This window comes from Chrysochloris asiatica, unplaced genomic scaffold (genome assembly GCF_000296735.1).
Source record: "Chrysochloris asiatica unplaced genomic scaffold, ChrAsi1.0 scaffold00096, whole genome shotgun sequence".
NCBI lineage: Eukaryota > Metazoa > Chordata > Mammalia > Afrosoricida > Chrysochloridae > Chrysochloris > Chrysochloris asiatica.
Window position 1 is genome coordinate 10,021,058 of NW_006408614.1, and position 19,448 is coordinate 10,040,505.

At 45.7% G+C, this 19,448-nt stretch overlaps 1 protein-coding gene across 2 annotated transcripts in view; it reads left to right on the plus strand.

The window, feature by feature from the left end:
• The window catches only part of LRRFIP1 (leucine rich repeat (in FLII) interacting protein 1), a 156,031-nt gene that overhangs the window by 90,236 nt on the left and 46,347 nt on the right, over nt 1-19,448 (plus strand). The window contains exons 3-8 of one of the 2 annotated variants that reach the window (XM_006866780.1): nt 3,543-3,560; nt 8,151-8,198; nt 9,414-9,458; nt 10,774-10,824; nt 13,211-13,249; nt 15,613-15,672. The exons of the other annotated variant lie outside the window; for it this stretch is intronic. Of the exons in view, the coding sequence (XP_006866842.1) occupies nt 3,543-3,560; nt 8,151-8,198; nt 9,414-9,458; nt 10,774-10,824; nt 13,211-13,249; nt 15,613-15,672 (261 nt within the window). The remainder of the gene's footprint in view (nt 1-3,542; nt 3,561-8,150; nt 8,199-9,413; nt 9,459-10,773; nt 10,825-13,210; nt 13,250-15,612; nt 15,673-19,448) is intronic. 2 annotated transcript variants of the gene reach the window in all.

Sequence of the window (19,448 nt, forward strand, 5' to 3'; positions counted from 1 at the left end):
TTCCGTGTTCATGCACACAACCACCATTTATTTGGCAGGTAAACCCCATTAGACTTTCCAAAGTCTTCATTCTTTCAGCAGCTTCCACCTTTACTGTAGAGACATCTCTGCATGTACTTTATGGGTCTGGACTCCTTGGACCCTCCACTGGCCCTCTGCCGCGTGCAGAGCTGCCTTCAGACACAGCATGGTGGGGGGTGCTGTGAGTGTCTGTTACCCCTGCAGTGTGTTTGAATTGTCGGAGGTCCAGGAAGACCATGCAATCCCCATGAAGAAATAACTTTGGCAAATGTTTCTTTTGAAAATGTATCTCATGTGGCTAGTTCAGTGCTCTGCCTTCCCATCATATACAGCATCCGGGATCTGGCCTCTCCCTCCTTGGGTATCTGTGATGGCCACAGTACAGTCAAAACTCTCAGGGCCCCGTGTTCCCACCCTGGCTCAGTCCTGTGGCTCATGACCGGTGTGGGATGACAGCTATGTCAGGCAGGCAGCTCTAACGAGGGAAAGCCATGTGTCCTCAAAGCCAGGAGCAAACCCTCCAGGTGAAGCCGCCCTTGTAAGATGACCCTGTGCCATGAGATCCAGGAGGGGGATCAGGGTGGACAGCGGAAGGGGGTGCACCAGCTGAGGTGTCCACAGGCTGTGGAGCCAGATGACCGGCTCAACAGTTGTGCCCATTTATAAAATGGTCGATTTGCTGGCAAAATGCAAGAAGGCCAACCAGAATGCTCCTTAGAAGTGAGGCTGGTAAAAGTTCATTGCATTGTCTTTGGACATGTGATCAGGAAGGACCAGTCCCTGGAGAAGGACATTATGCTTGGTAAAGTGGAGGGTCAGTGAAAAAGAGGAAGACCCCACCCCGCCAACAAGATGGACTGACAAAGCGGCAGCCACACTGGACCCTAACGTCACCATGAGTGTGAGGACGGAGCAGTGCCAGGCGGTGTCTCACTCTGTCCTACACGGAACTGTGAGTTGGAATAGATTCGACGGCACCTCGCAACAGCCACATCTGAGTCTTTGAAATACAAGAGCATTCCTTTTTAAAGATTATGTCTGCTTCTTCAAAAAGGGATTTGAAGGATATAAAACCTAAAAATATGTGTCATTCCCAGTAAAAGAGAACTGCTCAGGGGAACAGAAATGGGAGGTGGACACTCACGGAGCTCAGCTCTGTTAGCAGCCCGGGCCTGGGGACCTTCCTGTACCATCAAGATGGGGACTGTCTCTTGATTTATAGGAGAGGAGATGAAACTGTTAGCTGCAGTGACTAAAACGGCTGAGCCAAGATTTAGATCTGGAGCTAACTGGCTGCCGGCCTTGCACGGATATATATATGTATGTGTCTGTATATGTGTGCATGTATGTGTGTGTATATGTATGTGTGTATGTGTCTGTATATGTGTGTATATGTATGTGTGCATGTATGTGTGTATATGTATGTATGTGTCTGTATATGTATGTGTGCGTGTATGTGTGTGTATATGTGTATGTGTGCGTGTATGTGTGTATATATGTATGTGTCTGTGTATGTGTGTATATGTATGAGTGCGTGTATGTGTCTGTATGTGTGTGTGTATTGTGTATATGTATGTATGTGTGCACATGCACATGTGTGCATTTCTATGTTCATGTCGAGAGAAGAGTGTGCCCTTCTCATGGTCCAGGCTCGCAGTTCCAGGAACGCACTGGGTGGACGTGGGTTGGGCACACCGAGCCCGCCCTCCACTCTCGCTGGACGCCCCACCTCAGGTCCGGCTATTCTTAGATCTACTCACCCCATTTCAGGTCATTCAATCCCGCTGCCTACAACAGTGGCATTCCAACGATGTGAAGAGGTAGAAGTTAATATGCTCTGGAGGGCCAGGCCGTAACTGGGGGAAGTTCAGATTTCTGTGTGGACACACCTTGTCTTAGGGAACTTTGCTGTGTGTGCTTCATAGATAGCGTGTATTTTAACAAATGGAAGGTTTGTGGCCTCTGACATTGAGCAAGGCTGTGGGTGCCATTTCTCCCACAGTGTGTGCTCGCTTTCTGTCTCTGTGTCCCCCTGTGGTCTTCCTCTCAGTGTTTCAGTTTGCCACCATGCCATTGTTTTTGCATGCTTCATAGAGGACAGTCTCCTGTCAGCATGGGACCCTGGGACACCAACAAATTCGTGTGACCCACTTCATGGTGATCCTTGCTTGAGTGTGGTGGACCCATTTCCACTTGCACCAGGAACAATTCCATCATACACAAGTGTCCCTGAGCAGGAGACCCAGACCAGCATTGGCTGACCTCATGCCCTGGTAAAGCTGATATATACCAGTGCCCCTGGGAGCTCAGAGAACGGGAAGCCGGGGATGAGGGACGAGGGTTTGGGGGTTGCGGATGCAGGTTGTGAGTGTCACCAGAGGGGGACTGGGATCCCCCAAGGAGAGGCTGGAGAGCAAGAAGAGGGGAGAGGCCAGTGAAGGAGTCTAAAACCACCTGAATTTGTCACCAAGATGTGTCACCGAGCCCAGCAAAGCCAGGGAATGGTCGCTGGTGACCCAGAGCCCCTAGGCCAGCCCTGGCCCCCTACAATAGTGCATGCAAATAACCAGAATCAACTACAGCTCACAATACATGTTTCAAAGGAGTACGTGTTCCTTTATAAAGTACTCGTTAGGAAAGAATACACGTAGATACTCTCTGGGGAATTCAGACGAGCCTTGAACTTCATGGGAGAACCTGCGCCAATAGGGAAACGCAGCAGGAGGATGTTCAGAACACATCTCCGTCCTTGTCCTGACCTCGTGGTGTCTCCTCAGAGGGTCTCTGTAGGCTTGAGGTCGATTCTCACCACCTGTGCCCATCTCAGTTCTGTCAGGGCCTTCAGCAGTGCCCGGGCACTACCTGATTTGCTGAGTTGGGTGGGTGGGTGGATTTCTCATTCATGCCCAGAGATCACTACAAATGTAGAAGAAACCGCCGAAGCAAACACATACATCCATGTACAATAATAGGTGATGTTCTGAGGTTTGTTAGAAACATTTCCATTGTATTCCCTGGCTCTCTCTGTATCTGGACTTTTCCTGGCTCTATGTTTGTAGCTGCATAGTTCTGAGCATCAGAGCATCTTTGTCTATGGTGTCTGAAATTGACCGGTTAACTTTCCAATTAAGTTTCTACATTTAGAGGGGAGCTGAAGCGTATTCAGTGTGAAATTAACTTTTGAAATAGAAGATGAAGTAATTTTTTACCTATTAGCTAACACTAGAAAGTTGTACAAACTTTTTCGTTGGGTTAATAGCAGGCTCTGGTAGATTCAAGTGGGTGTAACCGTGTTTCTCCCACTTATCCAGAATAGAATGTAAGCTAAGTGACGAAACCAACAAGTCCTTCGGTGGGATTTGAAGAGGACTTTTTGGGTCATTGTTTACAAACATCCACTGTGGGGGGTTTGTTTTGTTTCTGTGTTGCCCATCCCTCAATATGACTGTTTTGTTCACATTTCTAGGTACCTGTCTGGCGTTTCTGATATCTCTCTTTCTTTCTTTTGCCCTTCTCTGTAGATCTATCAGGTTCAGAAGGTAGGCAGTACCTAATTTCTTTCCCAATTTGCATGCACTATTTTTCCTTGCCAGGAGCCTGAACACCTTTCAGAAATAACACTTTGCATTGGAACTACTCAGGCCTCCTGTTTCTTTCACTGCTTGTTTTCTGCCTGTGTTTGCACATGTGCACATAGGGTCCCCACTTAGACACCTGCAGAATCACTGTCAGACACATACCTGTGTACCTGATTCTTTTATTCATCCAGAAATTAGGACACTTCTTCCTCTGAACAGGGTAAAAATGACAACAAAAAACACAAATGCTAACACAAAAAAAAATCCCATTTCAGAATTCAGGAACCCTTTTGAAAGCAAATAGGATCCCTGGTGGAATGGTGGTTAAAGCACCCGGCTGCCATCCAGAAGGCTGGTGGTTCAAACCTACCAGCCACTCAGAGGGAGAAAGAGAAGGCAGTCAGCTTCCATAAAGATCGACAGCCTTGGAAAGCCTGTGGGACACTTTTCCTCTGTCCTGCGGGTCACTGTGAGCCAGAATTCACTCAAGGGCAGCAGGTTCCGTTTGAATTTTGAAAACAGATATTTAAACACAGAGGTGATCTCTCCAGCTAATTGTATTAGGATCAGCACTGGAATGTGAACCGCAAGGTCATCAGTTCAAACCCACTAGCTGTTCATCACATAGCCCTATACAGGGTCACTATGATTCAGAACCAACTCAACAGCATTTAACAACAACAAGAGATGATTGGAGCCCTGGTACATCACTGTGGAATAAGCATAGGACTGCTAACCACAAGTTGTTGTTTCAAACCCACCAGCCGCTCCTCTGAAATTCTGTATGGGGTCACTATGAGTCGGAACCGACTCGGCACTTAACAATAACATGAGATGGCTACATACAGATTTTTTTAACCTGAGTAGGAAAGGAAAGTGATGTTGGAACACTAAGATCTACAGGAATAAATTTCACTCACCCTCCCTCCCCACTGTTTTGAGTATTGTAAACCACCGTGCATTTCTGTTCCCTACAGCTTAGTACAAGCAGCTGAGGCCAAGAAACACAGGGAGCACCCCATTAGTGACTCGGGAGTCAGCAGTAAGGAAGTAAGTCCTAAGCAGGCTCCCAGAGAATTTGTAGAAAACGCCGAGTCCCCATTGCAGTGAACTTCGTTTGTTTTTTTATGACATTTATAATAGCTTTTAAAAACAATTTCTTCAGCTACTAGACAAAAGGTCGGTGGTTCAAGCCCACTCAGAGGAGCCTCAGAAGAAAGACCTGGCGTTCTGCTTCTCAAAGGTCAGAGCCTTGAAATTCCCATGGAGCAGTTAGTTCCTCTCTGCACACACAGTGTTGCTGGGTGTTAGCCTCAACTTGACAGCAAGAACAGTTACCAGATAGAGAACTTGGTTTTTCTTTTCAGAGCAGCTAAGAAACTCAGATGAGGTGACATCATATCAGAAACTCACAGCCTGTTCACTCAACATAGGAGCCCAACTTACTCAAGTCTGTCCAGAGGGATTTCTCGGCTAGCTGTAATTCCGGATTGCCTCCCCCTCCTGCCCTCCTAAAGGAACCCTGGTGGCTCTAGCTAAAAGGTCAAAGGTTCAAACACATCAGCCACTCTATGGGAGAAAGATGAGGAGGCAGTCAGCTTCGTAAAGACTGACAGCCTTGGAAAGCCTGTAGAGGGGCTACAAGTCAGGATGGACTCAGCAACAGTGGGCTTACCTTTGGGGTTCCCTGCCCTCTTCTCTTTGATTAAATACTAGTTAGTCTGCAGAGTGCACAGAAATCCGTGAAGTAGGTTCCCAAATCTCTTTGTGCCACATTCGTTTCTCTGAGGTCTAACTATTGAAATATACATTGAAAATAGAGTTTCAAATCATTTTTAGAATCCCACTGAGAATTGTAAAAGGTGATGCTAGCTGACTCGATGGCCTAACACCTCCAGAAGGGATGTTCAGTCCAGAAATCTCCACTCACCTTCATGTCACTCCTGCGCTAGCTGGCTCGTTACTTCTATTAACTCAACAACGGGGTCCTGGTATAGCAGTGTGGTATAAAGCACTGGACCACAAGGCTGGTTTGAACCACAAGGTCAGCGGTTCAAACTCACCAGCTTCTCCTTGGAAACCCTAGGCAAGGTCGCTATGAGTTGGAACCAACTCGACAGCAGTTAGCAACAACAACACACCAACAATACATCTTTAGAAGTTTGTCAGAATGTTAACTTGCATTCAGAGTGAAAGGACCTTCGAAGTCCTCCGGGGCCAAGCAAGCACATATGTTTGTAATAAAGGTGTGTCCCAGGGAAGATCAGGCTTTTCTCATTCCCGAGGCTTGTGACAAGGAAACAGTAAATACTCCACTGGATCATTCGACTGTTGCGTGTAATTGTTTCTCTTCTCCTGGATTTAAGCTATTTCTGAAAGCCGAGCACTTTTTGCATTTCACCTGGCTCTTGCTTCTTTGCATGACTCACCTGCTAATCACGTGGTTCACCTTGGAACTAGCCTCACCTGTCTGGAATTTGCTGCGCTGGTGCTCCTAGCTAACACTGAGCCTCTCATTAATTGCACTGGGTGCACCTAGAGGTGTTCAGCCTCGCTCTGCACCCTTGCCCCCCGGAAATGGCAAGGCAATGTGGGTAGCGTTCCAGCACCTGCTGGTAAGGTCATCCATGAACGGGAAGGGAAGATTTTGGTTGCGGGGTCTTATTTCTATCCTGAAAAGAATATATCGTATGCAGTATTGACTACAGCTATGAAGTAGGGCACGGAGGCTAAGATGAGTATAGCACAGAAGGCTTTTGGAATTGAAGTAATTTTATTGGGGATTTGTATAGAACTCCCCCTTCCTTTTTAAAATGATTGTTATTAAACCCTAAGATAAGGAAAGGGATGACTTCATAGTTTGCAAGTGGTTTTTATTTCCGTTCTAAATTGTCATCCTAAGGAAAGCGCCATACAGACAAAAAATTTTGGCTCACATACTTTTCATATTGGAGTCTGTCCTTGTTGGATTTTGAAAGCTTTGCCAAATTCTCCCTCCTACTCTTTCCTCTTCCAGTTTTCTACTGAGCCACCATCCTGAAAATAAGGGAGTTCAGACCATGTTAGGGCAGTATGTTTGAAATCTGGCCATCCTTCAAAATAAACTGAAACTAAACCAAACGTAACCAAGTGCAGCATGTCTTGGCTGTGGGGACACAACCATTTCAAAAATGGTTGTGTACAGCTAGCATCCAATTGATTTTTCTTCTGATGGTAAGATGTTCATGTGTAAAGAGAAAACCACATCTGTGTTACACGAGATGGAGGACTAGTTAGTTGTTCCTTGTAGGGCTTCAAACCAATTCGATCTGGTTCAGTCATGGCCAGTATAGTGAAATTGGAACAGACCATGGATTTTTTTTTTTTTTAATTTGGGAGAAGTGGTACTGTAACTAGAGCAGGAAAAATTATGGGTTGGAGCCCTCAATGGGCAGTTTGGAAAAGGCATAGTGAGACCCCTCAGGAGTCTGAGGAAGCAGGTTGGAATATTGCCAGGAGATGGAGGGTATGTATGACACATTCTAGGTGGCATGGTTGACCACCATCTTGGAGCTGGACACCACTGTTTCTGACTCTGTTGGTCAAGAGGTTTGGTTGCTATGCAACAGGTATGCTGCCCTTGTTTCCTATGAAGGAGATTAAGTTTCTGGCAGGGCATCGACCTGTAATTTTTCCCATTCTGGTTAGTGTTCTAGTTCTCCCACATTTTACAAATTCAGGTCCATTCCAGCTTCATTTTCTTGGCCACAACTAAACCATGAAGGAGCAGTTCAAAGCTCTCATTCCTTACTGGAAAATGAAGGAAGAGTGAGGGTAAAAGCAGAACCTTGTTATTTGAGATTATAACCAAGGCTTCCACCTAATTTTGGAATCACCTTACGTCATAACAGCAGTAGCCATTCTGAGAGCTTCTATATGTAACTCCCAGGTGAGCCACCACACCGTAGACTAGCAAGCTAAAAACACAGATCTATTAGACCAAGTACATTTCTTCCCTGTACAAACACCTCATCCGTAGACCACCCAGCCATCTCTGAAGATAGCCTAAGTATTGTCTCAGGTACCCACATGCAATATAGTCCTCAGCTTGCTGAATTTGGTGCAGTAGAAACTAGAGACCCTTACACAGTGCCACCCCATTTCTGGGAGGTTTTTGCAACCCAATTTTTGCAACTTGGGAACGGCTCTCAGCTTTGCTTCTCCTCTGCGATACTTATTCCTCCAGTGTGTTTTAAAGGCATGAACAGCTAGCTTCACAGAAGGGCTTGGAATGCTGCTACTCTAAGTTTAGGTTCTGGCCCCTCTGCTCCCTCCCCACCAGGAATGCTTATGTAGTGCTAGTCTCCGTTTGCAGAGAAGGGGGGGGGGGGTCTCTCTCTGTCTCTTTTTCTCTCTTTGCAGGCTCCCAACCCCCCAGGACTGCTGGGGTGACAGCTTCCTCCTGCTGTTTTGCCTTGGCATGCTCCCTCACCATAGGCCTGGGGCATGTCTGGACAGTTATGCGGTTACCTTTCTACTGTACATCTAATATTCTCTCCCTTCTGTCTCTAGAAATACTATGGGCTGGATACAAAATGGGGTGACATCGAGCAGTGGATGGTAGGCCTTTGAATATGGTTTCAGACATATAAATGGTTTCTGATTTCATTCTCGTACACTTTAGTCCTCTCGATATGTTCCTTTAATGCTAAGGGGTTGCCTTCTGGGAATTCCTACACTGATTTCTGATGAATTACATCCCTATGTGAAGCCAAGAGAGCGTCTGGCCTGCCCTGCCTGGGTGGTGCAAGAATGCTTGCCTGGTTGGTTGTGCTGGACAACTAATCTAAGGGTTGGCAGATCAAGTCCACTCAGCAGCACCATGACACAAAGGTCTGGCAATCAATCTGTGTCTCTCTAAAATCACAGCCAACAAAACCCTATGGAGCACTTCTGCTCTGTAACACATGGGGGCGGTACAAGTCACTGAGAGTCAGAACCAACCCAGTAGCACCTAACAACAGCAACAGACCTAAAACTAAGTTGAAGGAAATGGAAATCTATCTCCTGCGATCTCAAATACCTATGTGTTACGTAAAAGAGGCAGCGTTCTTGCAATGCAGAGCACATGCTTCCCCCTGTTGTGGGGGGGTGGGGGGGGTGGGAAAGACTTGTTCAACCTTTGTTATGCCTAAATCATCATTTTAGGCTTATAAAGCACAGAGAGATGTATTTAATCAAATCTAAGATACAATTAACAGATTCAGCATCCTTGTTTAATATACCATCAAGAAAGAAAAACGCTATTGATGATAATCTTGAGAAGATTTATGATAGGATGTACTCCCATTTCAGAACTGACCAAACTATGAGACAAACTGCGTGTTAGAATCCACAAAATACACCCAAGAGAGGGGTGACATTTTGATTGCATCTGCTAGTAATTTTAATGAAAATGACTTCCCTTCTAATGACTAAGACAGTAAGGGGGAAGCATATAAGGGGGCCGGGGGTGGGGTGGGGACTGGGCTTCTTTAAGTAGTCCAGATTTTAGAGGCTCACAATATTGAAGGCCCAACCTCCCTTGTTCCTCCTACGCACACTTGTCTTTAAGCCAAAGTGAAATATGTCAATGATTTGTATACTTCCCATCTGCCTTTAGAAGCAAGCCTCTTCCCCCAGTGGTTTAATTGGAACCTTTAAATGAAAGCAAAGACAATATTTACTTGACATTTATGCCCGAAGCACTGTATTGCACGCAGCTGGACCGTCTGAGGCTGTGGGGAGCACTTCTCTGTGTCTAACTTTTCTGTACTGTTTCCATTGCTTCGGCAGGAAGACAGTGAACGTTACTCTCGTAGACTTCGAAGGAACACATCGGTTAGTACCTTCCATGTTCATTACCTGGGTGGTGCTGTGACCGGGAACTGGTGTATACTTTTGTGACTGAAATGTATCAGCGGGCTTCAAAAAGCTCCTGGAAAAAATGCCAGTATCTTTCAATTCCATTCTTCCACTCTGAAAAGAATTTGACACAGTGAACTCTGTGAGTGGGAATTGATACACTGAATGCCTTGCTTTTCCAGGTCTCCCAAATGTTCCACGTCTGGAAGGGTATATTGTCTGACTGTTTATCTAAGGCTCTCTGTTGTTGTTGTTGTTGTTGTTAAGTGCCATCGAGTCGGGTCCGACCCATAGCGACCCTGTACAGGGTTTCCGAGGGTGTAAATCTTTACGGGAGTAGAAAGCCTCATCTTTCTCCCGCGGAGCGGCTGGTAGTTTCGAACCGCTGACCTTAAGGTTCGCAGCCCGATTCGTAACCACTACGCTACCAGAGCTCTCTGTTAGTGAGAAATAATTGTGTTTCCCTTCTCTGGCAGGTTTCTGCCTTCTACAGGTTCTTGTAATATGATGGTGGTGGTGTGTCACTGAGTCAGTTTCAACTCATAGCCACCCTGGATAGGGTTCCTGAGGCTGAGGGAACAGGAAACCTCATGTTTCTCCCCGGAACACTGGTAGATTCTAATTGCTGACCCTGCGGTGAGCAGCCCAGCTCGGAATCCACTACACTGCCAGGACTCCTAGTAGTGATGTTATTACTTAAACAAATAATCTAAGTGTGGCTTTTAGCAGTGTAACCTAACTGTAGTGAGGGAGGACAAGGAACCTTGGTGTAGTACCGTGGGCTAAGTGTTGGGCTGCGAACTGTTTGGCAGTTCAAACGCTTCAGCCACTCTGAGGGAGAAAGACGGGGCAGTCTGCTCCCCTAGTCAGTCTCGGAAACTATGGGGCAAGTCTGCACTGCCCTATAAGGTCGCTGTGAGGCGAGATCAACTTGCTGGCAGGGAGTCTAGTTTTCTTTTGTGGTGGGGGTCGTGTTTGAGAATGCTGTATTCATAACGTACTTCAGTGCTTTGAGGGAGTTGGATACACATAGTTATATAAACGGGGACTCCAGTTTGATGAAGTTCATTTCAATCCTCATTACCCAGAAGCAGTCTGGCATCAGCAGCGTGCAGAGCCTACATGTTGTTGAGCATAAGACACACGACCCCTGAAATCACAGGGGTGTCTGAGCCCCCCGCCCCTGCTCTGGGACCAGTCAGCTGCACCCCTCAGAAACTCGGGCGTTAGTTTCTTGGTGAGTCTGTGTGCGTAGGACCACCTCATGGTTGTTCTCCTCCTCTTTTCCTAGGCTTCCGATGAAGACGAACGCATGTCAGTGGGTAGTCGCGGCAGTCTAAGGGTCAGTACTAAAACGATGTTTGCACTGAGAAACGTACAGTAGATCCACTTTACTTCATCATCCCTGCCTCCACATTCCTCATTTCACATCGCTGGAGAGTCCCACCGTAACTACTGCCTGGTGCCGCCATATTTCTCTGCTGGAAAGATAGTAAACAACCCTACACGCATCACTTGTGTTTTTCTATCAAGAGTATAAGTTACCATTTAAAAAAAATATATTTGTCCACATCACATGTTATTTCAGCTTTGCTAGTGTGATGAGTAGAAAGGAAAACCATCTTTTGCTCTTACGTCTGTACCCCTCCCCATTTACACACGTGTTCCTCAATAACATGAGAAGATAGCATTGAAAGTCATTTCACAGGCACACCTGGGGTGCGAGACTCAACGGGAGATGTTTTTGCAAAGCTCCTTGCAGTCTCCATGTGGCCTGGTGAGGAACCAGTCAGTTTTGGCATAACCATAATGAAATGAATCCCTTCTCTGGTGGCTTGAATTTTCAGTAGCACACAAATACATATCTTTTTTTAAACGTTCCAGAATTTCTTCATGACTGTACTTGGAGGGTGTGCGTGCTTTGGGAATTGAAGTCGTGAAACTGTGTTTTGCCTTCCTTCTGTAAATCAGTAAATTAATTTGAGTATGTCCGTTTACTTGACCACAGAGGTGAAATTACATCTCACCGCAAATAATAATTAGGTCTCCATGTAACCACTCCATTTTATTTAAGGACTAGAGAGAGCTGAAGGTTTATTATTGTTGTTAATCACAGCAAGAGTTAAATTCCTACTTGGACTCTGAAGGTGCCTTTAATGGTAGCCCTTTCCTTTATAGCAGTAAGCAAACAGGAAGGCTGTTACATTGTTGTTGGGTGGTAGCTACTTTGTAAATTACTCAGGGTCCTGGCAGAGCAGGAAGCAGGAGCATCAAGCTGTGTTTGTTGGTCAGCTGTGGATGGATTGGAGCGCCTGCCTTGATGTTGGAGAGTTTCTCCAGAGAGGACCTAATGATATAGCTTTCACTTCCCGGCAAACCTTCTGATGTGCCTCCATCTAGAGTAAATAAAATGGATTGGGCCTGAATATTATAAATAAATGTGAAACTCCGCTTTCAGAGTCTATAGATACAGCATATAGAAACACTAACTGCTGGGCACGCCAGGAGCAAGTGGAGAGAAAAGTATATCAGGAAGGACAGCCATCTAGAAAGAACAGGACTGAGGCTACCCCATGGGTGTTAGCATCTTGGAGAGCTTGGGGGGGCCCTGACAAGGGAGTTTTGGGTGTAGATGGTGAGACCAGAACTTGACTGAAATGGGCTCCAGAGAAATTGGCGATCGAACCGAAATCTCTTAGCAACATGCCTTCTCCTCTGAGGTGTTATTGCTCCTGAAGACAGCATGCAAGGCATTGTGTGCACTTGAATTTTTCTGGGAAAAGAATTTGTTGCTTTTGCAAAATTCTCCTAAGTTTTCCTGATCCTAAAGAGTTTAAAACCATCAGGATATTCGAAAGCATTATGATGGTATACGGGACTCCTTAAGAATGCCATTAGTCTAAAGAAGTAGATTCTTGAAAATCCACAGAACTGGAAAATTTGGATCCGGGAGATAAAAGAGAATCCTCCTAATGACCTCAGCTTCAGAAGCAAACCCAGGATGGGGAAAGACCTGCTTCGGGTCACAGTTCTGGTGCCCCCTCCCCAGGAGCTTGGTGGACATGCGCTCTCCACAAGCAGGGAGACCCCATTCAGTGGGTGTGGACCTTGGCTAAGTACCCTGGCCCAGCATGGCAGCCCCACCAGCTGCATTGAAGGGAACCACACCCCACTCCATCTCTGTGTGGAACCGCTGGTGGTGTTTCATTGTACTTTGTTATTCTGAAGTCTTTCCTTTGTAAAGATCTCTTATTAGATCCTCTCTCTTATTTCCTAGTTCCAGAGACAGGCCTCCCTTTCTTCAGCTGCTGTGATAATAAACCCTAGACAACAAAGCAGAACGGGCAAGCTTCCTCTCCTGGTGCCATATAGATGCCCTTCTGAGAACACCCGCACTGTGGAAATGATGTGGTGTTCATTTTTATGATTTACAGGTTGGAAGGCATTTTGTTCTGGTTTTGTAAAGAAAGAAATTAAAACTGTTCACACTGTTTCCAATTTCCATAGCAATCTCTATGTGGGAAGTTGTGTTTTAGATTGTTGTATCAGAGGCAGATCCTGTGTAGTCTTTCTGAAAATATGCGTAAGATCGTGGAATTCCGAAAGAAAGGAAGTTTTGTTCGGATGTTCAAGAGTGCCTGTTTTTGTTTGAGGTTTGTGTTGTCTTTCTTAGCGCTTTCATTTCTTTTGGCAACTCTCTCATTCCTTTCCCATTCCTGTTCTCACAGTCGCAGCCCGACGTGGAGTTTAGGGGCAACTTCACCTGGGTAAGAGGGATCTGACAGGCTCTGCCGTGTGGTCTCTAACCATGGTGTGTGACAGATACTGATGTGTAACAAACAATATTGCTATTTCTACTCCTCTGATGGGTGCTTTTCTAGAATGCCAAGTAGGTCTCTGTCCAAAAAGATAGACCATCTGTCTGTCTGCCTTAGGACCTGAGGGGTAGGTGCCCCTGAGGGAGCTCCATCCTCCACAGACTCCAGTTACCACGGAAGGGTCTGAAATCACTGTATGAACTCACCTATCTTCTCACCAGGTGGTTTGTGTGTACCCATTATGCCAACAGCTGTGGCTACAAACATGAGCAAGATAGTGTCACTTACAAAGAATTAAATCAAATCAAGAATTTCCAATGCCTTAGTCTAAATTTCCTTTAGAAAAAGATGTTTTAAGTTGTCTCACTTAATAACAAATCCATTATTTGTTAATCTTCTGTCATTTCCAAGTAAATGGAATATTTGGCTCTGGTCATAAGTATTCTTTGATCATGGGACAGTGACCAAAATAAAAAAGAGCTCTGGTAGTGTAGTGGGTTATGAGTTGGGCTGTTAACAGCAAGGTCAACAGTTCGAATCTACCAGCTGCTTTGCGGGAGAAAGAAAAAGATTTCTGTTCCCGTAAAGACTTACAGCCTCAGAAACCCTCTTTAGGGTGGCTATGGGTCAGAATCTATTCAACGGCACACAACCACCACCACCAACAACAACGACAAAGTGAAGGTTTTAAATTTAAACTCTGACTTGCTCGCTGATACCTACCTAGGAAGGTTTCTGTGCTGTGTTCTCTCTGAACACCTGCAAACTTAAGCTCCATTCAAAAAAAAGACAATTGTAATCTTAGCAGGAAGTACAGTCCCGTATTCAAGTGACTCAGTACTGCAATAGTTATGTTGTTGTTGTTCAGTGCCACCGAGTCTGTCCTGACTCTTAGTGACCCTATGTACAACAACTAAACACTGCCCAGTCCTGTGCCAGCCTCACAGTTCTGCTATTGTTACAACCACTGAGTCTGTCCATCTGGTTGAAGGTCTCCCTCTTTTTCACTGACCCTCTACTTCACCAAGCATGATAGTCTTCTCCAGGGATTGGCACCACCTGTTAACACATTCGAAGTGCGAGGAATTTGGTCACAAGCTGGCATTTGGCCGCATCTGTGACCCCAGACCAGGGGCCATCTTCTTCATCCATTCCTCCTTCCCTTCTCGAGCTCTTGTGGTACACATGATGACAGCTGTCATCTTGAGTCCTGAGACATTTCCACACAGATTTATTAGAACGTTTGGGGAAACCTCGTGCTTTGACTTAGTGGGGTCTTGGGCTGGGGGTGAGCAGAGAGGGCAGATAGACATATAAGGCTTCAAAAGGTTTATAGGACTATTCAACTGAAAGATAAGGGGATCTTTCCACAGACTTTTTGAAAGCCCCCTTATACACATGACCTTTGCCCTTTTGTTTCTGGAGGACTGTCCATCAGATCGTTAAATATATCCCAGCTCTAATTTTGGAAAAACAAAGGAAATAGGAAGATTCTATGAATAGCAATAATACAACAATAGCATTCAATTCTAGGTTAGTTAAATTACGTGTCTAAGAACATACTGTAGAAGACAGAGCCCACCATAAACTTTTTTCCGTGATCAGCGTTTGCATTTCATCATAGATGGAATAGAAACTGATTTTGAATCCTTAGTCTTCAGGTTCATAATGGACTGTGATGATCAGGGTCAACCTCAAACCAAGACCTAAAATGTCATTGACTGAGGCAGGATTAGTAAAACCCACGCCCCATACTTGGTAATCAACCTTCCGAAAGCTACAATTCCAGCAGCCCCCGGCACTAAACTGAAAGCTGGGGAGCTGCGGCTAGCCGCTTTCAGGCTTCTCAGGAGAGATTGTAACATTGACCACATGGATTCCATTGTTTGACTCTGATGTCTTCTGACGAGTTGTAGTGGAGCAGATGAGAAGCCTGCAGGCAGTGTGGGGGCCTCGGGGATTTGTACAAGGTCCCTGGTAGCACAAACAGTTTGTGTGCCACTGCTAACCCAAGTTTGGTAGTTGGAAACCCACCCAGCGGTAATGTGGAAGAAAAGACTTGGAGATTTGTTTCTGAAAAAGATGGCAGCTAAGAAAACCTTGTGGGGCCGTGCTGCTGTATAGCCTGGGGGACCAGCTCCCTGGCAGCTGACCACAGCAGCAGGTTCACACCTTCCTGGGTTTCAGCTGTCTGCTCCACTACGAACACTCTGTGTCTGCTCTGGGTGCCCCACCCTGTTGATTTGTGCACGAGTCTGCATGTGTGTGTTGATGTTTTCTCTTCTTTTCTCCATTCCTCTTCTTCGCAACAGACAAATGGTTATGATGGAGACGTGTACGGATCCCAGCCCCTGAATAGAAGATCTGGCAGGGTTAGTACAGTACCTTTTCCTCGCCCAACCTTCTGCAGGTTGCTGCTACACTTTTTTTAAAATGTTGGTAAAATGTGCTTGTTTGTTTTCTGTGTTTCAGTGGGTTGCCCTTTGTCTCTCTCTCTCACATCTGCCTTTAGTGTAAGAAATCAATCATAATGTTTTTGTTGTTGTTAAGTGACTTCGAGTTGGTTCTGACTCATAGCGACCAAATATAGGGTTTCTGAGGAGCGGCTGGTAGGTTTGAACTACCAACCTTGTGGTCCAAACTGACCTTGCAGTCCTGCGCTTTTCCCACAGCGCCACACCAGCAATCAGAATTTCTAAGTGAAAAAAGAAACAAATCTTGTTCACTGAAGAGTCAGTCGCTCTTTTGTTATTTTGTTGCCGTAAGTGTAGAAGGGGTTCTGGGGTGGACACTGTAGGATTATGCATTGGACCGCAAGGTTAGTTTGAACCACACAATCGGCGGTTCAAATTCACCAGCCGCTCCTTGGAAACCATGTACAGAGTTGATATGAGTCAGAACCAACGCGGCAACAAGTGTATATAAAAGGAACCCTGGTGATATCGTGGTGAAAGCCTCGGGCTGGTAGCCAAGGGGTGAGCAGTTTGAACCCACCAGCCGCCCTAAGGGAGAACAATACGTATCAACCTGCTTTTGTAAAGATGACAGCTTCTGGAAAAAATCTGTCAGATGAGGTGGGCCCTGCTTAGAATGAACTTGAAGCAACAGATTGGTTGTTTTTGTTTTTGTTTTTGTTTTTTTGTGTATATATACTAAACCCAAACTCAGTGCCATCAAAGCATTTCCAACTCATAAAACTCAATATAGGGTTTCCAAGACTAAATCTTTATGGGAACAGACAGTCTCACGGTTCTCCCACAGAGTGGCTAGTGCATTTGAACTGCTGACCTTATAGTTAGCAACCCAGTGCTTATTCACAGTGCCACCAGGGCGCCGTGAGTGTATGTACTAAGGGGCTGCAGACAAAAAAGTGTTTGGAGAGATGGAATTGAAAGATAATAGAATTATTCCACAGACATTTCGAAGCCCCCTCCTTCCTATCTTTGTGTGTTTGGAGTTGTAGTCCACTTTCAAAAATGCATAAATGTGAAGTTTTTCACAGTTCTCCGCATCTCTCGTGTGTAATTTTAATGTTTGTCTGAAAGAAGCATATACTAGAGGCTGGGTTCCCCTGCAGAGGTGAAAAGCAGAAAGGAAGGCAGTGGAACCCATTGTATATGGACTGCTCTCCTGAGGAGGCAGGGGAGCCGGTGGGGGGGGGGGGGTAGGGAAGGAAGAACACCGGACATGGGAGAGGAGGGAAGCCCCCCGGGGCATTAGGATGGGCAATGCAGGAGTGCAGTCTTAGGGGATTTACTGATGTGAAGCTTGGACCTCTGTCTATTGAAGTCTATGAGATCTCATCCATCCTTTTGCGCCCTTGTTTTTCTTAAATAGTACTAAATTTCACTAGTTCTTTAAAATAGTTCTTCTCTTAATTTATATTAACATAAAGGAGCTCTGGTGGCACTGTGGGTTAGGCAATGGGCTGCTAATTACAATGTCGGCAGTTCAAACCCACTATCCGCTCCGAGGGAGAAAGAGGCAGTGACTGTTCCAGGAAAGATCGTCTTGAAAACCCCACGTAGGGTCGCTCTCATAGCAACCCTGGATAGGGTTTCTGAGGAGTGGCTGGTGAGTTTGAACTGCCTACCTTACGGAGTGCATTATCTTACAGTGTCATACCGAGATTCCAGATATCATATAAAGATATATTAAGATTTGATGTGATACATAAACTCCTATATATTTTCAGGTTTCAAAGACGTAAGCGTACCTCCAGCCCCACCACCTCAGCCCAGAGCTGGCTTTCTGGAATTGGCTAATCAGGCTTTTACCTTCTCCCTCCCATTCAGGGTTGTGAACATTTCTATATGACATGCCATCGAAGTACCCCAGGTGGTGCAAGAAACTCCCGGTCTGAAAGCTCTGTCTAGTCTTTATTTTGCCATTGGCACTGACGTCCTCCAGCTCTGGTAAAAGAGGGGCAGGCATGCATTTGGGGATATGACCAACATTGTGAACTCTGAGGCTCAGTGTTGTTGTGATGGGCAAGGAACGACTGTATTACCCCAACAGCCCCAGACCATGCCTCAGAGGTTTTTTTTTCTTGACTAGTTACAACTGTTCTCCTTAAACATACTCATTTTGTTTTATGAGGAATCAGCCATTGACCACAAAGACTCATCATTTGAACCACTGACCTTGCAGGTGGCATACTGGGTCAAGTGGCCAGCACCTAACCCGCTGCGCCACCAGGACTCCTTAGGTGGAAGTGACTTCCATTTTTCAGTCTAACTCCTACCCAACATTACCTTTTATTTTTAGACTGTCCCTAACAGGCAGTTCAGGGGACATCATCTAATGTGTCACGGAGTCAGTTTCGACTCATAGCGACCCTGTATAGGGTTATCAAGGCTTTGAATCGTTTGTGGGAACAGACGGCACACATGCCCATGTATTTGAATCCTTGGTTTTTACATTAAATCAGTAAAAGTGTGCTTTAAGACTTAATGAGGATTTAAGTAATGCTTTTAGGATTCAAATACAAAGGACCCTGATTATAAAAATTGTTCACCACAGCATGAAATTGGATAAACATGGACTTACCAAGTTAACAGGAAGTATAATCATTGGGTAGCTCAATACTCTGCATTGAATTCGGTGTCACTTAGGAGAAGACCCTGGAACAGAGAATGCCAGGACCCGTGTGAGGGTGGGCACGCAGCGAGATGGTCTGGGGTGGGAAACAGCTGTTTGTAGGAATAAATAAAATGAGCAATTGAGGATAGGAGTTTAGAAATATCTGTTTCTTTGATAAGGGAACTAAAAAGACCCAAAGTTCCTTTATAGGAGAATGGTTGAATTTAGGGCATTTTGATCATTGTATATCTTCATCTGTGACTTGCACACACATCTCCTCCCGCCTCCAGGTGCTTGGTTGGATCTGGCGGCTGAAAGCCTATATTTAAGATCACCACTAGGGGGGTCCACGGGTCATTTGTGTTCTGTGGACAGGGCTCTCTTCCGGAGGGTAAGGGCATGTTCCTTTGGCCTTTACTTTCTACTCAAAGCTTCCGGAGTGAGTTGTGTCCCACAGGGGTGCTGGGGCCATGGAGAGATTGGAAATGTTGCAAGAGATGGATTTTTATTACCTAAGAAAGCACTGTAGCATAAGCACTGGACTGCGAACCATAAAGTCGTTTGTTCTAACCCACCAGCTGCTCCTTAGAAACTGTATGTAGAGTATACTGAACCGACTAAATGGCACTTAACAACAAGAATGCCTGGTGATTAAAGCGCTCAGCAACGAATTGGAAGTCCATGGGGTGGAGGGCAGATGGCAGGCAGTCTGCTTCCATAAAGATTTACCACCTTGGAAACCCCATGGGGCAGCTCCTCTGTATCCTATAGGTCACTAGGAGGAGTCTGCATCAACTCAGCAGTGTACTGAGTTTGACTTTTTTGGTTAAGAAGGTACTCACTCACGGTCCCTGGGTAGCCCAAACGGTTTGTGTGTGACTGCTAACACAAAGGCTTGGTGGTTCAAACCCACCCAGAGGTGTCACAGAAGAAGGGCCTGCTATCTGCATCCGTAAAGATAACAGCCAAGAACACACCGTGGTGCTCACGTCTTCTCAGTAGCGCATGGGGCCGCCGTGGATCAGAATCAACGCCCCAGCGACTGGTGTGGGATGTTTGTTGTTGT